The 18823-nt window shown below is 53.9% G+C and overlaps 2 protein-coding genes across 7 annotated transcripts in view; both read right to left on the bottom strand.

Annotated features, from left to right (window-relative positions):
- The window catches only part of LOC308460990 (NXPE family member 3-like), a 34171-nt gene extending 31411 nt beyond the window's left edge, over positions 1–2760 (bottom strand). For both annotated transcript variants that reach the window (XM_080977538.1, XM_080977539.1), the window contains exon 1: positions 2493–2760. In XM_080977538.1, coding sequence (XP_080833664.1) covers positions 2493–2678 — 186 coding nt within the window. In that variant the 5' untranslated portion in view covers positions 2679–2760. The remainder of the gene's footprint in view (positions 1–2492) is intronic.
- Positions 2761–2938: 178 nt separating this feature from the next.
- On the bottom strand, positions 2939–17521 carry LOC308460993 (glypican-6-like). Of its 5 annotated transcripts, none has more exons than XM_080977545.1 (10): positions 17357–17521; positions 14980–15138; positions 14152–14462; positions 12796–12876; positions 8945–9110; positions 8340–8470; positions 7307–7447; positions 6677–6813; positions 5970–6145; positions 2939–3893 (listed from the first exon to the last, which is right to left on the bottom strand). In XM_080977545.1, exons 1-10 carry the CDS (start codon positions 17409–17411, stop codon positions 3613–3615), a joined length of 1638 nt encoding a protein of 545 aa, XP_080833671.1. In that variant the 5' UTR covers positions 17412–17521; the 3' UTR covers positions 2939–3612. The 5 variants fall into 5 exon arrangements, with proteins under 5 accessions (XP_080833671.1, XP_080833672.1, XP_080833669.1 ...); XM_080977546.1 differs by lacking the exon at positions 17357–17521 and adding an exon at positions 16913–17097; XM_080977543.1 differs by lacking the exon at positions 17357–17521 and adding an exon at positions 16180–16467.
- Between the last annotated feature and the right edge of the window lie 1302 nt (positions 17522–18823).

The following is an 18823-nucleotide window of genomic DNA, read 5'->3' as shown; positions in this document are numbered from 1 at the left end:
GCACCCAGAATTTTTCCGTAACAGGTAGGAGGTAGAGGTCACGTGAGGGACAGGGCAAGCCTGGTGCTCAGGTTTCTGCCAGAAGACACTCCCAATTTATGACACAGTTATGACAAATGTATGGTGTTGTTATGAGAAAAAACTGCTCCTTTTCCCTTATGGGATACCCAAGAGCCCATACAGAGTCCTTTTGTAGGTTCTCTATCGGTAGGAGAAAATAACAGAGACCAACCAGAGAATATTGAGAAGCAAAGCAGCTAGTAAGCCTGATCTTTGTTAAAGCTGTTGCAACAGGGTGCTCACTCACCACACGCAGGAGGGAGGAAGGACACAGAACAAAGGTGCACCCGCCCTTATATAGACTTTTTAAATTGCCCACCCTCAAACTCCAGACCACCCCCAGAAACATCATACATCACAGAAGGGGTGTAGCCCAGGACCACCTCCCCCAATACATCTAAAACAGAATCCTGAGTGTGTTGTTTATTTCCTGTCTGCCATTTACCGTATTTTTCGCCCTATAGGACGCACTTTTTCCCCTCCAAAAATGAAGGGGAAATCTGTGTGCGTCCTATGGGGTGAATACAGGCTTTCGCTGAAGCTTGGAGAGCAAGAGGGGTCGGTGCGCACCAACCCCTCTCACTCTCCAGGCTTCAGGAAGCTATCAGCAAGCCTGGGGAGCCCGCGGGAGTTCCCACAGGGCTCCCTACGCTGCGGATAGCAGCCTGCCACCCGGCGCGCGGGGCACCCTGAAGCAGAGCGCCCCGCGCGCCGGGCAGACATCCGCAGCATGGAGCATGGGGTTTCCAGACCCTTGATCAGCCTGTCTGCCCTCCTCCGCACACATCCCAGCTTGTCAACATCCTTCTTAAATTGTGGTGCTCAGAACCAGACACAGTATTCCAGACTCTCCAAGTGTCCCTATTTTCCAGGGACATCTCTGATTTAACCCTTCCCAGTTTCTGATTTAATCCCGGAATGTCCCACTTTTCCTTAAGATGTCCCTAATTTCATTGGAGAGAAGTTGGAGGGTATGAAGTTATCTGACCCCCCAAGCTGTCTGAAGGCAATCCTGTATAGGGAAGGGGCTTTTTTAGTATTTAATGTTTTATTATGTTTTTATATATGTTGGAAGCTGCCCAGAGTGGCTGGGGCAACCCAGTATGATGTGTGGGGTATAAATAGTAAAATTATCATTATGGAATCCGATGTCCCTATTTTCATCAGTGAAATGTTGGAGGGTATGGCATTCCAGGTGTGATCTGACCAAGGCAGAAGGCCTTGCAAAAACCTTTAGTAAAAGCTAAGTTTGTTTTGGTTTCACTTTGCCACCAGCCTCATTATTCACCTCGTGCTGAACTGCCTTTTCCAGAACAGGCCAGGGAGGAAGGCGTAGGCGCCAACTCTCTGGGGCACCCACAAAATTCCCCTGAAGGGGCCCGACACCTACAAGTTTCGGTGCCAAGCTGGCACTCCTGGAGGAAGGTAAAGAGTTTGGCATCGACTTGGGGGCAAGAGGCAGCTCTGTCCTGGATGCTCTCCTCCTGAAACCAGTGTTTCAAAGAGAAGGTGGCCTTCCTGCGGGGACCTGCCTTTTCACTCCCATTCCTCACTGCCCTCCTCAACACGCTGCAATGTGGAATATTTGGCAGCTCCAAATAATATCACAGCCCATGCCAGTTACAACCCTAGACTTGTAAAGTTGGAAGGGCCCCCAAGGGTCATCTAGCCCAACCCCCTGCAATCACAGCTAAAGAATCCGTCACAGTTCAGGAGCAAATTCAACCACATGCCAGCAAATTCAGGGTGTACAATCAAGCCCATCTGAACCGCTTGCCAAACAAGCCCACTTCTCCCCAGAGTCCAGGCTTTTTGCTATATGGAGATGGCAAAGCTATAGAATCCTAGAATCGCAGAGTTGGAAGGGAATTCACCCTGGCAAGGGAGGAGTCTCCAATCAAACATCCATGGCAGATGGTCATCCAAGGGACCCCCAAGGGTCATCCAGTCCAACGCCCCACAACACAGGAAATGCAACTGCCTGGAGGCCCCCCAAACCCTAGCTCAGATGACCTTTGGGGGTTCCTCCACAATTCCATGATTCTAACTTGATTCCTGGGCCACTGTGGCCTGATCCAGTAGAGCTCTTTTTGGTTCTCACAGAACCTCCCCATCCAGAGGAAGTCTACCTTGATTCCTAGGGGGATTTGGGCACTGGGGTAACAGGATGCTGAGCTAGGGGCCTCCCTTTGGTCTGACATTCTTATAGGGGGAAGCCCCTTCCAGCCACACCCCAGAGCTGCTCAGCCTCACAGAATCATAAGTTGGAAGGTACCCAGAGGACCATCTAGTCCAACCCCCTGCAATGCCAGATTCTGCAACTGCCCCATACAGAGATTGGACCTGCAACCTTGGCGTTATCAGCACCACGCTCTATCCAGGCCTCCCTCCCCTTCCAGTCCCGCAGACCCACCCAAAGCCCCTTTGCCCACCTTGGTCTCACGCTTGGCAGAATCAGGGCCATGCACAACGGTCCTCGCAGCCCTGGGCAGGGCAGGGGGGGGTCGGGGTCTGTCCACATGCCTTCCTGTGCTGGATGAGGCAGGCAGAGGCTCCTCGCTCACCTGCCTCACGCAGCATCTGTACTGGCCTAAAGCGAAAGGGAGACTGAGGCACATGTTGCCGCCCACCGTTTTCCCGGCTGCAGAGACGTCATCTCATTTCCTCTTTCCACAACCAGAAGGTGGGGGAAGAAGAGCAGAATCTGACCCAGCCCTCGCCCTCCATCCTGTGTTTGGGGTGGGGGCAGGAAGGGGAAGGTCAGAATTGCAGAGCACAAGCCCCCACACGCCAGTCAGACCCTTCCTGGAAGCCATGAAGTGGGGGGGGGGGAGGAGGCCGCTGCCAGAACCCCAGGAGACAAGGCAGAAGCAGGACATCAATAAATTAAATATTTTATTATTCCATAATTTAAGAAAAAACAGATCCAGAAAATAAGACAAATTCCTTTGTGCTTAAAAAGGGGGGCTTCTCAGTGCTTTGGGAGCCCCCTCCCCAATGCCCTGGAAGGTCCGCAGAAGGATCGACAGCCTATGGGGTGGGGGCAGAAATGTAAGTCTGGTCGCTGCCCTAGTTGGAGGGGGCTGCCTCTTCACCTACAAGCTGCTAGCCCCCCTCCTCTGAGAGGGAGAAAATAGGGGGCAGCTGTCTGCCCCCCTCTCCCACTCTTCCCTTCCCTTCACCCACCCCACCCCCTCTTACATCCCCACCAAAAAGAGAGGCGAACTCAAAAGGTATAGAAAAGAAGTGAAAGTTCATTTCTAGGCCTCTCCTTACAGCCCCCATTTTAAAAAAACCCTGGTTTCCCTCCCCAGGTAATAAAAAAACAACCTTGACTCCCAATCCCCCCCCCCGCCTCTCTTTGTCATCCCCATAAAATTAAACCCCCACCTCACAAGTGAGAGGGGGATTTATGTGTGGGAGAGAATGAGAGCCCCAACCCAGCCCCCCTTTGACTGGATGCAGCGGGAGGTTCCCCTCTTCCTGGTGGTGTTGGGGGAGGGGTGATGCCAGAGGAAGTCAGCCATTTGAGATGCCAAAGCACTGTGGGGGTCACCAGCCCCCCAGCAGGAGGAGCAGGAAGAGGGGGGCAAAGACCTTGGCTTGCAAAGTGGCCCCTGTGGGGGGCAGCCCAGCCCCACTGCTTGGCCGCCCCCCACTCTGGTTCTGTCGGGAGGAGGAGGAGCCCTTCCCAGGCCGCTCCCTGCGAGGTGGGCGGGCATCGGAAGAAGGGCGGGATCCCGCGGGGGAACCCCCAGCCCCCCCTGCTCCAGCCCCCAAGGCCGGCCGGTCCTCGCTGTACCCAGCACCCGAGCCGCTCCCGCCGTCCTCATCTGGAACAGAAAACAGAGGGGAGGGTGGAAGGATCTCGTTCTCTCAAGCGCCATTCTGCAGGAAACCCAGCTGACATTTCCACAACCATGGGGCAGATGGATATGTGGATGAGCCCTCACTGGGAAGCCCCTGCTGGAGAGGGATGGGGGGGCCAGGTTGCTCCCACCCCTCTTTGTCTAGCCACCACCCACTGATTGCTAGACAGCTATGCTGGATGTTGGACTAGATGACCCTTGGGGTCCCTTCCAACTGTATGGTTCTGTGATTTTAAGAGCCAAAGGCTTCCCTAGGAGCTGGGGTTGGGGGGGGGCGTGTTGGCGGGCTTAATTTATTTTCCCCCTTGTAGGTGCCAGGTCAGTCAGCTGTCTTCATCAATGTTTCCCAATTGGGAGCCATACGGCCCAAGGCCCCCCAGGATATTGCAAGGTGGGCACAGGTGAAAATCATGTAAATGGGGGGCCACAGCACGAAGTTAGGGGGCCACAGAGGGAAGTCAGAAGTGAAGGGGGGACTTTTTAAAAAAAATCCTGATTGGCTGGCTATCCTCTTAGCCCATCCCAAGCGGGGGGGGGGGCAGTCCTGGCTTGTTTCTGATGTGAGAGGGCGGTCGCTGAGGCTCCTGTTTTGACCAGCAGAGCCTGCAACCCAGAACCCCAGGTCAGGCAAGTGGGGTGGTGGGGTGGCACTGGGGAGGGCTGGGAGCTCCAGAGCTGCTTGTTGCTGCCGCCAGTGCTGGGCCCGCTGGCCGCCTGGGCCTGACTCTGCAAGGCACAGGGTGCAATCCACCCCAGTGCCTGATGGATCAGGGCCTTCAGATGTTGCCAAGGGCTGCAGGGCCAGTCGGCAGTGAAATCCACCCAGCACTAACCAAGGGGGCTTGTCTGGTGCTGCTGACTTGCAGCTGGTAAATAACTAAGTGTCTCCTCAGAAGAAAGCCACAGTGAAGGGTGTGGGAGGCTAGAGTGTTTTATCTAGGCAGCCAGGGCTCCTCCAGATGACAATATCTTTTTGCACCAGGTCAGTGAGGACCACTTGCTTTTAAACATTCTCCCATATATAGAGAACTCCCTGTGCGCCTTTTGGACTGTATCTGTGGGTTTCCCCCTTTGTGTCAAATAACTGAGGTCAAATAAGTGTTTACTTTTTATAATACATGGAAGATGGATCTGTCTCAGGAGGTTTGGACTCTCCTTCCTTGGAGGTTTCTAAGCAGAGCTTGGATGGCCGTCTGTCCTGGATGCTCGAGCTGAGTTTCCTGCATTGCAGGGGGTTGGACTAGATGACCCTTGGGGTCCCTTCCAGCTCCATGATTCTGTTTTTCTGCTCCAACAATATTTTCTTACGTTCCTATCATTTTATGTGATTCTATTTTGTATAAATTATAAACATCATAAATAAAACATGTTCTATTTACAAACAAAACATTTAAATAGCTACCTTTCTACTGGTAGGACGGGGGCACGCATGGCCATAGCCAGGATTTTTGATGGGGGGGGCAGGCTTTTGTTTGTGTTGATTTTTTCTTATTGGGAGGCAGCTGCCCCCCCCCCAGTCTCCCCTTGGCTACGTCTATGGGGGGCATAGGAGGAAACAAGGTTGGAAGGGGACTACGGTCAGAAAACGGTTGGGAAACACTGGTCTACACTCCAAAACTTGGGTCTCCAGCAGTTTTTGGACTACAACTCCCATCATCCCTAGTTAGCAGGATCAGTGACGAGGGATTATAACAACTGTAGTCCAAAACCAGTTGGAGACCCAAGTTTGGAAACCTGGGTCTACCTCAATGATCAGGGCACATCAGCTCATTGGTCAGCCAGTGAGTCCAAGTTCATGTTACGTTTGAAGCTGCAGCTACTCTGCGCTTTGATTTATCTGTATTTGTATCTGCAAAGCCTCCAAGCGGAATGTATGTCTATGAGCATCATGCACTGTATTACTGAAGCCTTATCTTCTGGACTTTAGGCTGCCAGTGTGGTGACTGGAACTGGGGGCAACTCCTGCTGTGTGGGTCTCTCCTCCGATTCCCAACAAGGAGAGGGGGAAGTGGGTGCCCGGAAGGGGCTTTTAGGCCTCACCTGCATCCTGGAAGTCAAGGTCCTGCCCATTGCAGGCGCCCACCAGGCGGGAGGTGGCACTGCGTAGGGCCAGGACGTGCTGCCGCGTGGGCATGTCGGGGCGCGAAATGTCCACCTCCACCTCGGGGTTGTTGATCTGGTTCACCAGCCCATCACCCGTCACATCTGGGAGGTACCTGGGAGGGGGCAAAGGGAAAGGTGCGGGGGGAGAACCTTTAGGCGGACAATGCACCAAGCACCCAGCCCCAAAAGAACCTAAGGAGAGCCTGGTGGCTGGATCAGGCCAAAGGGGCCCATCTGGTTCACAATCCTGTCCTCACAGTGGCCTAGTACTTCTAAGAACCAAGGAATCAAGAGAGACTGCCGTTGGACCTGGAGGATCTGTAAGAATTTAAGAAAGGCCATGCCGCTGGGTCATGTCAAAGGCTTATCTAGTCCAGCCTTCTGTTCTCATGGTGGCTGAAAAGATGCCCTGAGCTCTGCATGGGGAAAGTCTTGCCCCACCCAATGACCAGGTTCACAGGCATGCTCAGGGGCTTGACTGCAAATGTATCCCCAAAAGCCTCAGGGGTCAAGTGCCCCCTGTCCCCTCCAGCCTCAAGGCAGGGGAGAGAAATCCAGCCAGCCCTGCTCCCCATCTCCCCTTGAGTCCACCCTTGCCCTTTTCTCCCTGCCTGCACCCTTCGTGGGGTCCAACCCCACCCCACCTGCCCCTCGCCTGCCCGTTCCAGCAGCTGTCCTCGTTGGTGACATCAGCGGCCACCTTCTCGTCGCTGCAGAGGGTGTGGGGAAGCATCACCCAGAAGCGCCGCATGAGACGCAGCTTCTCCTTCACATCTGACACCTGGGGGGGAGAAGAGGGGGGATTAATTTGTCCAGTCCTCCTTTAAAGCAGTCCAGGTTGGTGTCCATCACAGCCTCTTGGGAGAAGGAGTTCCAGAGATTAATGCAGAAGGGCTTCCTTTCCTCTGCCCCAAATCTTCTGACATTCCCCTTCATAGGATGCCCACAAGCTCTGGCATTAAGGGCAAGGGAGAAAAAGCATTTTCCCATCCATTTTCTCCATGACTTGCATAATTTTATAAACTTCTTTGCCCTTTCTCTAAACTAAGAAGCCCCAAGTGTTGCAACAAGCCGCCTGCTTGTTCTTATACACACCACGAGATGCAGGGTTGTGGTGCTGAGTTGTCCCAGGGTGGACAGTGCCCCCCCCAAGGGCAGCATCTCCTGGAATGCAAAAGGCTAAGGCTGACAAGGCAGAAGAGGCGCAAGTTCAAGGCTGAGCTCTGGGACGTACCATGCAGGCGGAGCCGGGGGGGGGTCCCCACAATACCTACCAGCCTGTCCAGGTTGGTTCCTGCCGCGGTTGTGGGCTTCTCCTCGGGCAAGTAAGTGCGGAAGCGGCGCTTGGCCTCCTCCCGAGGGGAGCGGCGAGAGCGAGCAGGGGCTGGGCGGGGGCTGCCACAGCTCTGGAACACCTGAGAGGGGAAGAAGGCACAGGTGACCCCCACAAGCACCCCAGAAACACCCACCCTGAGCTGCTCTCTCAAGTCCACATGAAGGCCAAAGGCATTCTGCTGCCAGAGCTGGTAGGAGACCAAAGCTCAGATAGGAGATTCAGACGGCAAGGAAGGGGAAGCAGACTCTGTCCTGGATGCTTCAGTGGAGATTTCTGCATTGCAGGGGGTGGACTAGATGATCCCTTGGGGTACCTTCCAACTCTGCAGGTCTATGATTCTGTAACTTAACCTCAGGAAGGACTTTCTAAGGGGAAGAGCTGTGGGGCATTGGAAGGGACTACTTGGGGAGGTGGTGGGTGGACTCTCCTTCTTCAGAGGGTTTTCAGCAGAGGTTGGATGTGCATCTGACAGGGAATCCTAGGATTGTAGGGTTGGAAGAGAACCCCCAGGATCATCTAGCCCAACCCCCTGCGAGGCAGGGATCACAGCTAAGCATCCCTGACAGATGCCTGCCCAACCTCTGCTGGTCTGTCTGCAGGTTGTTGGCATCTGTCTGTCTCAAGAAACAATGGAGTGCACCTCCAGGGGTGAAGTCAAACCACTGTGTTAGCAGTGCTGAAGTGACCTCCCCAGGGTGCAAGCCAGGGCCGTGTGCCTGGAGGTCCTGGGCTGCCCTGACGAAGAGACCCCCCTCTCAGCCTTGCTGATGGGCTCCAAAGGAAAGCAGAGCAAGATGTTTGGCACCAGCTTGGCTGCAGGAGATGCTGGAATGAGGCGTACGAAGCGCCTTCCAAGCATCTTGGGGGCTCCACTCTGGATTTGTGTCAGGTGTGCTCCTGAGCCTGCCTGCAGGTGGGTTGTCATAATAAGGAGCAGAGGAGTCAGATTCTCCCTGTCCCCCCATACACACCTTGGCTGAGATTTGGACACTGTGCTCCTGCAGGAACATGATCGCCTCCGAAATCTTCACTCCGATGGAGTCAGCCGCCAGTTCGAAGTTAAAGGGCCCCCCGAGGCGCTCGGCCAATTGGGTCAAAGCATCTGGGAGGGAGAAAGAGGGAGTGGGCCAAGGGGGCTAGGTTGGGGCAAGGGGAAAGAGCCCACCCACCCACCCAAAGACCCTGTCTACTTGCACTGAGTGGAACAGGCAGCCAGACTCAGACTTTCATTTTGCCTTTCTACCAATAAACCCAGGCTGGCATTCGTTTTGGTTCCCGCATGGCAGGGTGTGGACTAGATGCCCCTTGGTGCCCCTTCCAGCTCTACCAATCTAAGACGTCCCCTCTAGATATATGGCAAGCTGACCCTCAAGGCCTCCAGGGAGCTCCCCGGCTGATCAGAGATTTCTCCAGCTGAAGCCCAAGACTCGGCTATGCCCATTGCACCACGCTGCCTCGCAGTTGACTAAAATGCCACTTGAGGGCAAGCTCTCCCCTCGTCCAACCCTGCCTCCTGCCATTTCCCACTGCCAGCCTTTCCCCCAGTCCTCCCCCCCTCCCCCGGGGGTGTGCTCACCGAGAAAGCGCTCCCACTCGGGGTCCAGCTCCACTGCGCTGGCAAAGCAGCCCTTCATGACGTTGAGGCAGAATCCGTTGCAGGGCTTGAGGGCCGGAGTCCCACGGCAAAGTGGGCAGTAGGAGAGGCGCATGTGGGCACGGCGGCACTCTCCACTGGGAGAGAGCTGGGGGGAGAAATGGGGGGGGACAGATTGAGCATTTGGCAGCCCGAGGATTCCCCCAGGATGGCCGCAGGCACAGAGGAGGCGGAGAAGTCACCCTTTGGAACTCCCTGCCTATTGACCTTCACTGCATTCTCCATTAGGCAAGCCTGGCATCTGACCCTCCCTGTGATCAGAGCTCAGATGTTTTGCCCACTGTCCACTGCAGGTTCCCAGGGAAAGAGGGCCGAGGTGCCAGAAGCACCACCTGTGTCAGGAATGCTCTCCCAGGTGCATCCGTTGCCTGCTCTAGGGCAATTGCAAGTTTGCAGGAGCCTTGTGGATCAGGCCAGTGGCGCCTCCAGTCCAGCCTCCTGCTCTCTCAGTTGGCCAGCCAGAGTCCCCCAAAGGAGACCTGCAATGGAAGCCCCGGGACCAGATGGATTTACATCAAGTTATTATAAAGAAATGAAAGACGTGTTGATGATCCCTTTGAAAGAAGTTATGAACAACATTTTAAAAGAAAGAGACATTCCAGAAGCGTGGAAAGAAGCATATATTACCTTGATCCCAAAACAAGATTCGGATTTAACCCAAGTTAAAAATTATAGGCCTATTTCATTATTGAATACGGACTACAAGATATTTGCGGGAATTTTAGCGAAGAGAATGAAAAAGATATTGACAAGACTTATACAGGCTTGGTAGGAAACCAAGCAGGTTTCCTACCAGGCAGACAAATGAAAGATAATATAAGAAATATAATTAATTTATTAGAATATCTGACTGCTAGGAATGACAAACAAGCAATTTTAATGTTTGTGGATGCAGAAAAGGCCTTTGATAATATTATATGGGAGTTTATGTTGAAAAATTTAGAACATATGGAGGTGGGGAAAGAGTTTCTCAATGGTATTAAGGCAATCTATACAGAACAGAGAGCAAAACTGATAGTTAACAGTGTAATTACTGAAGATATAAAAATATCTAAAGGAACAAGACAAGGTTGTCCGCTCTCGCCATTGTTATTTATAATGGTTCTGGAAGTCTTTTTAAATGCGATTAGACAAAATAAACAAATAAAAGGGGTGACAGTAGGCCAGAAAGAGTATAAAGTCAAAGCCTTCGCCGATGATTTGGTAATGACCATTGAAGAACCAATAGAAAGTGTAAAAGAGGTATTGGATGAGATGGAACAATTTGGAAGGGTAGCCGGATTTAGACTGAATAAGAAAAAGACTAAAATGATTGCAAAAAATATGGAACAAAGTAAGATTGAAACAATGCAGCAACAGACGGAGATAGAGGTGGTGAAAAAGGTAAAATATTTGGGAATTTGGTTATCGCCCAAAAATATCGATTTGTATCAAAATAACTATATTCCGGTTTGGAAGGGAATAAAGAATGATCTGGAGGTGTGGGGTAGAATGAAATTATCCTTTGGGGGAAGAATTTCTACGATAAAGATGAGCGTACTGCCAAAGATGTTATTTCTATTTCAGACTATACCCATTATAAAGGGTATAGGAATTTTTAAAGAATGGCAAAGAGTGATTTCAAGGTATATCTGGCAGGGGAAGAAGCCAAGAATAAAATTTAAGTTATTGACAGATGTAAAAGAAAGAGGAGGCTTCGCCCTACCAGATATGAAATTATATTACGAAGCAGCATGCCTATGTTGGCTAAAGGAATGGATCAAATTAAAAAACAAGGAGCTATTAGATCTTGAAGGTTTTGATAACAGATTTGGTTGGCACGCGTATTTATGGTGTGATAAGAAGAAAGTTCATAAAGGTTTTGGAAACCACATTTTCAGGAGTTCGTTAATAGAAATATGGGAAAGATATAAAAATTTATTGGAACCAAAAGTTCCACATTGGCAATCTCCGTTGGAGGTTATGAGTGTTAAGAAAATTAACATGAGAGGTAAATGGAGTACATATGGAGATACATATGGTAATTAAAGAAGGAGGAAAATGGAAATTGAAACCATATGAACAAGTTAAAGATCATGTATATGATTGGCATTATTTCCAGGTAAATGAAATGTTTAAAAAAGATCTAAAAGAAAGTGGTTACGTAGAAAACGATTCTAAGTTCCAAACAGATATAATAAACAATGAATGCAAAACTTTGTCAAAAATGTATAAGATATTGTTGGAATGGCATACGAAAGATAAAGAGGTTAAATCGGTAATGATACAATGGGCCAAAGATTTTGGGTATAACATACAATTTGATGATTGGGAAAAACTGTGGATAGAGAATGTAAAATTCACTGCATGTATGGCACTGAAAGAAAATGTTATGAAAATGTTTTATAGATGGTACATTACACCTGTAAAGTTAGCAAAGATGTATAAGACGTGCAACAAATGTTGGAAATGTAAAGAAAAAGAAGGAACATTCTTTCATTTGTGGTGGGAATGTAAGAAAGTGAAAAGCTTTTGGGAAGTGATTTATAATGAAATGAAAAAGATGTTAAGATACACTTTTGTAAAAAAAAACAGAGGCTTTTCTTTTAGGGATTACAGGAAAGGAAATAAGAAGAAAAGACTGTAAACTTTTCCAATATGCAGTTACGGCAGCCAGAATCCTGTTGGCCCAGAAATGGAAACAAGAGGAAATACCGACGATAGAAGAATGGAGAATGAAACTGACAGACTATGCGGAATTGGACAAACTAACTGGGAAAATTAGATACACCAGAGACCAAAAGTTCATCGAAGACTGGGGAAAGTTCGTAGATTATCTGAAAAATGTATGTGATGTGAAAACAACGCTAGTGGGATTTCAAGAGGCACTGTAAAAACAGAGAAGTATTGTTAATAAGAAATAGAAGAAGGGAAGTTTAATGGCAATACGAATGAAGGGAATGTGTATTAAAGATATAAACATGGATGATTGTCAGAGACGCTGAAGGAAGTTCAAAAAGAGACAATTTGTTGAAATTTGGATAAAAATGTATAATTGTATGGAAAACTAATAAAAATTTATTCAAAAAAAAGAGAGGAAACTCTCTGCATGTGCTCAGAGAAACTCTTTGTGATGGCAGCAAAGGAAAAGTGCTCTCCGCGTTGTCCATTACATCCCCCACCCGCCTCTCTTTTCTCATGTCTACAGATGAAACCCTCAGAAGAACATCATAAGATCCTTCTGCATCAGGCCAAAGAGGGACTTCTGGTCCAGCTTCCTGTTCTCATGGTGACCAAGCAGATGCCTGCAGGAAACCCACAATCAGGATTCGGACGCAAGAGCCACTCTCCCCCCTTGCAGTTTCCAGCTAGTGGTATTATTGAAAAGCACCACTGCCTCCGATTGTGGAGCCAGAGTAGGATTCCTGCACTGCCCTTGGGGATCCCTTCCCACTCAAGGTTAACAGTTCTGTGTGAAGTAGTCCTTCCTTTTCCCTGGAGATATTTGCAAGCCAGAAGCGACTGATCTGATATCCTCCCAACACTGCTGCTCCTTTGGAGAGGACTTTGGCAGCAATGTGGGGTGTGGGGAGAGGGAAGGTGGGGGCAGTGGAGCAAACCTGACTGCATAGGGAGGACGGCTGGGTGGGGGCAGGTAATAATAATAATAATAATAATAATAATAATAATAATAATATCCTGCCCATCTAGGCTCCTTCCCTCTATCAAGATGCTTGCAGAAGTGTAACCTTCTCCTCAGCCAGGGGGCAGCTCACTCAGGCCAGGCTTCTCACCTTGACCGCCTGGACCACCACATCTCGTCCGGTCGCCAGGCCCTGGACAAAGGCTCGAGCAGCAATGAAGGCGCGAGTCACCTGCAGGGGAGCAGGACAGAGCGGCCAGGAAGGGCAGCTGAGCAGCTGGACACACGCATGCATGCACACAGCCCAGGACAGCCCACCCCTGAGGCAAGGTGAGGCGGGACCCACAGGGGCATCAGATCCGGACTCCAAGGGATGCATGGCCCACTGCTGCCATGAATGTGGTGCACTCCCTGGAGGCAGGTTCTGCCCTCCACCCAATGCTGCAGTGGCCTCCTGGCCAGTTGGAGGTGCTGCTGGTCTCTCCCCCTGCCTTGTTCCCGATGTAGATCTTCATTCCTGGCTTGTTCCAGCTGTAGATCTTCGCTCACCTGCCTTCTCCGGCCAAGAGATAAGAGGCAATTTTGTGTTTTGCCTCAGGTGCCAACATGTTGGGGGGCCAACCCTGCACCACCCACCCACACCCAACCCTCCCACCCACCTGCCCCACAGTTTTGCAGGGCTAAGGTTGCCATACGCCCATGAAATCCCAGATATGTCCTCTTTTGGGGGGCCAACAAACCCATCCGGGGGAATTTTTACACTTTAAAAGAAAGGTTCAGGGTTGGGGGGGTATTTATTTATTTCTGGGTTGTGCGGTTTTGTTTGTTTGTTTGTTTTTGGCTCAGGTGCGGGCTGCTCTGCACACCACGGCCAGCCCAAGCAACTCAGGCTGTCGTCTTTTTTGCTCTTCAAGATATGGCAGTCCCATGCAGGAATGAGTGTGTGTGTATCAGTGACTGGGAGCTGGATCTATGGGTAATTCATCTGCGCCCAGAGTTGGTAGAGAACTCAGGCACAGCTGGAAGCCAACTGTTTATGCTCTTGATCCTGCACACAAAGTCAGGGACGCCTCAGAACATTTATGGACTCGAAATTGCCTTTTGCCCCACAGCTGAGGGCTGACATGAGCCCCAGAGAAGAGGGGTTCCCTGTGGCCTGAGCCCATCCCTTGCAAGTGCATGAGGAGAGAGCTGCTGGATCAGGCCAGGGGCCCAGCTAGATGCTCGTGAGAAGTCTGCCAGCAGGATCCAAGCACAATAGCCTTTCTTCCCTCCTGCTGCCTCTAAATGTGGAGGCAGAGCAGGGCCAGTCTCGCCAGTGGCCCGAGAGCTCTCTCCTCCTCTGTGCATCGGTCCAATGCTCTTTGGAAGCCCTCCAAGTTAGTGGACATCCCTGCCTCCTGTGGGAGGGAGTTCCATGGGTTCACTATGGGTCACATGAAGAAGCAAGAGGGTGTTGTGGCATCCCAGGGAGGGTGGGGAGGGGAGGGCCAGGGGGTGGACTCACCTGCACGCGGAGCTGGCGGGGGCTGTCCCCAAAGGCCCGCAGCCCCTCGGCCTGGTGCCCCACACACTCCAGGTAGCCTTCGGGGAAGCTGTACTGGGGGTTGAGCAGGGGCAGCATCCGCTCCAGCAGGCGGGCCCAGAAGTCGCTCAGGGCCTCATCCAGCCCAGGTCGTGCTCCCTGCAGGTGGCGCCGCAGCTCCACAAAGAGCCCCTGGAAGAGCCGGGCATGCTGGGCATAGAGGCGCCCATAGGAGCGGGTGAACATGGCCTGGAGGGACTGCTCTGCCCCAGCCAGGAGCTCCCGGAAGAAGTCTGTGGGGGCAGGGAGATGCGGGGAGGAGGAGGAAGACGGAAAGGAAGAAGAAAAGGAAGAGGAGGAAGAAGGTAGCTTGAGCCAAAACTCTGCCTCTGAAAAGGAGCCTTCTCCTGAGCATGTGCACATTGCGCTTCCCTCACTACTGCCCCCCTTTGGGGTGCAGGACAAAGGCTTCCAGGCAGCCGCAAGCACAACTTAGGGGTGCAAAGCGGGTGTGCAGTTGGGTGGAAATTGGAAACTAGGAGAGTGGGGAGGCAACAAGCCAAGTTGGGGGTGGCAGACCAGCTTCCTCTGCTGCTCAGGGCAAAAGGCCCCCCACCTCAACCCCGGAGCTCCATTGGCCAAGAAGTCCCCCCCCCCCCCGCTTTCTTAAGGATCCGGAGCAGATTCTGGCATAGAGTGGGGGATAACTTTCATCCAGCCCTTCAGGACCTCCAGTGGGTTGGGCGTCCCACAGCCTCTGGGGTTTCCCAAAGGGAACAGGGAGGTGCTGGAAACCTCCCTCCACCTCACCGTGGAAGCGGCGCTGGCGGGAGCCTAGGGTGCTGAGCAGGAAGCCGGCTGCCTCTCCCACCAGGCCCTGGAGATCCCCCCGGCTCTGCTCACTCAGACGCTCCTCCGTCTCGCTGGCGCAGCAGGTGTACTCCTGGGGGCAGATGCGCAGGTGCTCTCCTGGGAGGGGGGAAGAGGATTGCTGTTAGCCTGCCTGGCCCCACAGCTGGAGGGAAGTGCTCCCCACCCCTCATAGGGGAACAAAGGCGGTGGCAGCCTCCCCAGCCCAACATTGTAGAGTTGGAGGGGACCCTGAGGGTCATCTAGTCCAACCCCTGCAACACAGGAGTCTCAGAGTGTGTGTTTTTTTGGGGGGGGTGGCAAAATTGCAGCCAGGAGCAGTTCCCACATAAACACATGAGAAAGTGAGTGGTGGCCTAGTGTTTAGCGTGTCCAGCTAGGACCTGGGAGAGACCAGGGTTCAAATTCCCCCACTCAGCGACCTCCAGAGCCAGTCACTTCCTTCTCTCAGCCTAGCGGACCTCACAAGGTCGTTGTGAGGAGAAAACGGAGAGGAGAAAGAGAACTAGGGGCATCACCATGAACTTGCCTAGAGAAAAAGAGGTGGTCTGGAGGTACAATAAAGAAGCTAAGAGAAATGGAGGGTGCTGGGGGTGCTCCTGCTTGCTAGCACAGGGGATGCCCCCCCCCCCAACTCCACAGAACACGGAGAGCCCTTCCAGAGGACAGGAGAGGTGGAGAGGGGCTTCTGAAGCGCTGAGGAGGCAGAGAAGAGGCAGCGAACGGGCGCGGGGGGCGCTGGCTGCCTGTGAGGGGTCCCTCGGTCGGGGAAGCGTCCCTCCACGAGGCATGAATGGGCTGACGGAGAAAACGTCCCGTCGGACTTGGGAAAATGGGGGGCTTCCCCGCAACTTCTGCCCGAAAGACCCAGAGAAAAGGGGCAATGGCGAGGCAGGGCACAGTCCCCACGGGCGCGCGGGGGGAGGGGTGGCGCGAGCCCTGCTGCTCGCTCTGCGGCCGCCTCGTCCGGGCGAGGGGGGCGTGGGGGGAGCCTTCCCCGCAACTTCCTTCCGAGACCCGGAGAAGAGGGGCGGTGGGGACCCACGCGAGACGCCCCTCTCCCTGATCCACGTCCTGGAGACGCCCGGGAAAGTTTGCTGCCCGCGCCCCCAGCGGTGCCAGGACGGGGCGCCCGCTTACCGGAGATGAGGCTGGGCGGCAGCGAGGCGAGGGCGAAGCCGCGCCCGGCCAGCGCCTGCCGACTCTCCGCGCAGCTCCGCGCCGCCCCGCGCGTCTCTCCGCCAGCGGCGGCGGCGGCGGCACAAAGGAGCGGCAGGAGCTGCAGGAGGAGCAGGCGCAGCGGCGCCATGGAGGGAGAAGCGCCCCTGCGGGCGAGGCCGGCCGGGGAAGAGCGCGCCGCCGCCGCCGCCGAGAAGCGCGCAAAGGAGCGCAGCGCGGCGCAGCAAACGGCCGGAGACAATGGCAAGGGCCAGCCCGCGCCCGCCGCCGCCGCCCGGCCCTAGCGCCGCCCGGCCCGGCGGGCGAGAGACAATGGGGGCCGCGCGGGGGGCTCGGAGGGAGGGAGGGGTCCTAGCGCCCCCCGCCTCTCCTGCCGGGCCAGAGGGGCGGATGCAAGACGGCGGGGGCGGGGAGAGACTGAGAGACTGCGATTCTGCGGGGGGGGGAGCGGGGGCGAGGGACGGAGGGACCCAGCTGTTTCCCCTCTCCCGGTCCGTGAGTGACAAGTGGCATCCAACCGCTTCGGCGTCCACTTGTCACTCACGGACCGGGAGAGGGGAAACAGCTGGAAGCCCCTAGCCAAGGCACGTCGAAGCTGCCTCGGAGCGACTGGGTGGCTTCTGTGCTGGGGGCTGGACTAGATGACCCTGGGAGCCCCTTCCCACTCTACAAGTCTTTGATTCTATGCTGCTACCTGGGGAGACCCAAGGAGATCCGTCCACGGAGTCCTCTCCGTCCATTTCCGTCCAGTCAACTGCTTCTGGGAGTCCAGCGGGGGCAGCCCTCCCCGCCCTCCCTGTCTGCCTGATTTCTGCTGGGGCTTGGCACGCGGTTGCCTCCTGCTGCCTCTGACCATGGAGGCTCCATTGTGCTGCTGCTCTGGCCAATGAGCCGCCGACGCTGGCCAGACCCACCTAAAACATTCACCTCCGCAGTCTCTCATTCTCCACACCTGGGCGACGATAGACTCGTAGAGTTGAAAGGGACCCCGAGGGTCATCTAGTCCAACCCCCAGCCACTGAGGAACTGGAGCATGTCCAGAAGAGTCGGCCAGGGTGTGGGTGGGTGTCCTGTGGAGAACACTTGAAAGAATTGGGTGTGTTTACCGTGGAGAAGCAGGGAGCCGGGAGGGGCTCACCCGATATCCCTGGAGGGTTGTCAGTCACGCAGAAGACCGAGCGGGACAGGCACATCCGGGCGGGTGGCCCTCGCTGCCTCCCCTGTTTGCCTGCGTGAAGAAGGACTTCCTTTCTTCTGTCACGAATCCTCCAGCCTTCAGCTTCAATGGATGTGCACGAGTTCTTGTTCCTGGAGAAGGAGAGAGGAAAGTTCTCCGCTGTCTCCACGTTCCCATGCCATACCCTAGTTTATACACTTCTATCGTCTTATTCGCCTTTTATAAGCCATAAAGCAGCCTTTCTTCACAGGGGCGTCATTTGGGTTGCCTTTCCTGAACCCTCTCCAACTCTGCAACATCCTTCTTGAGGCGAGGCGAACAGAACTGGACCCAGCATTATTGCACCTGCCGTCGCGCCCGAGATTTCTGTTATAAGCGCATTGCGATGCTTTCTGGGGCCGGAGCCGCTTCCACAGCGGAGCAGTCGTTGCCTTTGCTGGAAGTGCTTAAGGAGCGGCTGGAGCGAGGCCTGTCGGGGGTCTGTGGGCGTCGCATCCTTCCTGTCCCGCAGGGGGCTGTCCTGTGCGTGACCTCACGTGCCTCTTCCAGCCCCGAGCGAGCGAGCGCCCGGCTCTGGATCCCAGGGGAGCGGTGGGGGCCCGGAGGAGTCTGCGGTTGCCCTTCCCCGCGCAAGCAGCAAGGGGCGCTGCTGCGACAGGGAGGACCCAGCGCCGGAAAGTGCGCTTCCCCCGTAGGAGAGACGTACAGTATTGGAATCACAGAATGGCAGAGTGGGAAGGGACCCCCAAGGGCCATCTAGACCAGCCACCTTCAATAATGCAGGAATCACAGCTAACGAATTCCTGACCTCTGTTTTTAAAACCTTGCAATGAATCACAGAATCATAGAATCCTAAGGTTAGAAGGGATCCCCAAGGACCATCTAGCCCAACCCGCAGCAACGAAGGAATCACAGCTGACGGGTGGCCTCGCGACTTCTCTTGCCAAGCCTCCAGAGAGAAGAGAAGCCTCTTCTGCCTTTGCCCGGGCAGCCCAGGAGGACAACCTCCGGGTAACGAGAGAAGTGTTGAGTCGGGCCATATTCCACGCGGAACAAAGGCTCTCGCTGTTCTTTCGAGAGTCTGCCTGGGGGGTTGACTGCCTTGCTTTCAGTGGATTAACAGCCCCGTCCTCCTTCCCTATAGTTTGAAGTAAGGCGCTGAGCGATCCTACAGCCGATTAAAATGCAGGGGCGAGGGGAACCGGGGCAGGAAGAGATGTCGCCCCTGCAGCAGCTTGGCTCTTCTCCACCCAATGGCAGCTCAGCCTTGAGATGGGGAGGGGGATATACTGCTTGGGAAATCTCCCTCCCACAAATATTATGCAAGTGGGAGGCGCCCCCTGTTGGAAAGTGAGAGTTGGAAAAGATATGCCTATTCTCCAGCAGCAGAGCAGCGCAATGGCGATTGCTCCAGGCACATTTAAACTT

Source organism: Podarcis pityusensis, assembly GCF_964106645.2.
Source record: "Podarcis pityusensis genome assembly, chromosome: 13".
NCBI lineage: Eukaryota > Metazoa > Chordata > Lepidosauria > Squamata > Lacertidae > Podarcis > Podarcis pityusensis.
Note: the sequence above shows the minus strand (reverse complement) of the source record. Positions and strands in the feature narration are given on the sequence as shown.

Excerpts from the sequence above, each read along its gene's own strand:
- LOC308460993 (XM_080977543.1), bottom strand. The coding sequence starts at position 16,348 with ATGGCGCCGCTGCGCCTGCTCCTCCTGCAGCTCCTGCCGCTCCTTTGT. Across the intron at positions 14,463-14,979 it reads CCGCCAGCGCCGCTTCCACG|ACTTCTTCCGGGAGCTCCTG; the intron begins GTGAGGTGGAGG and ends CTGCCCCCACAG. Across the intron at positions 12,877-14,151 it reads CCCGCCAGCTCCGCGTGCAG|GTGACTCGCGCCTTCATTGC; the intron begins GTGAGTCCACCC and ends GCTCCCCTGCAG.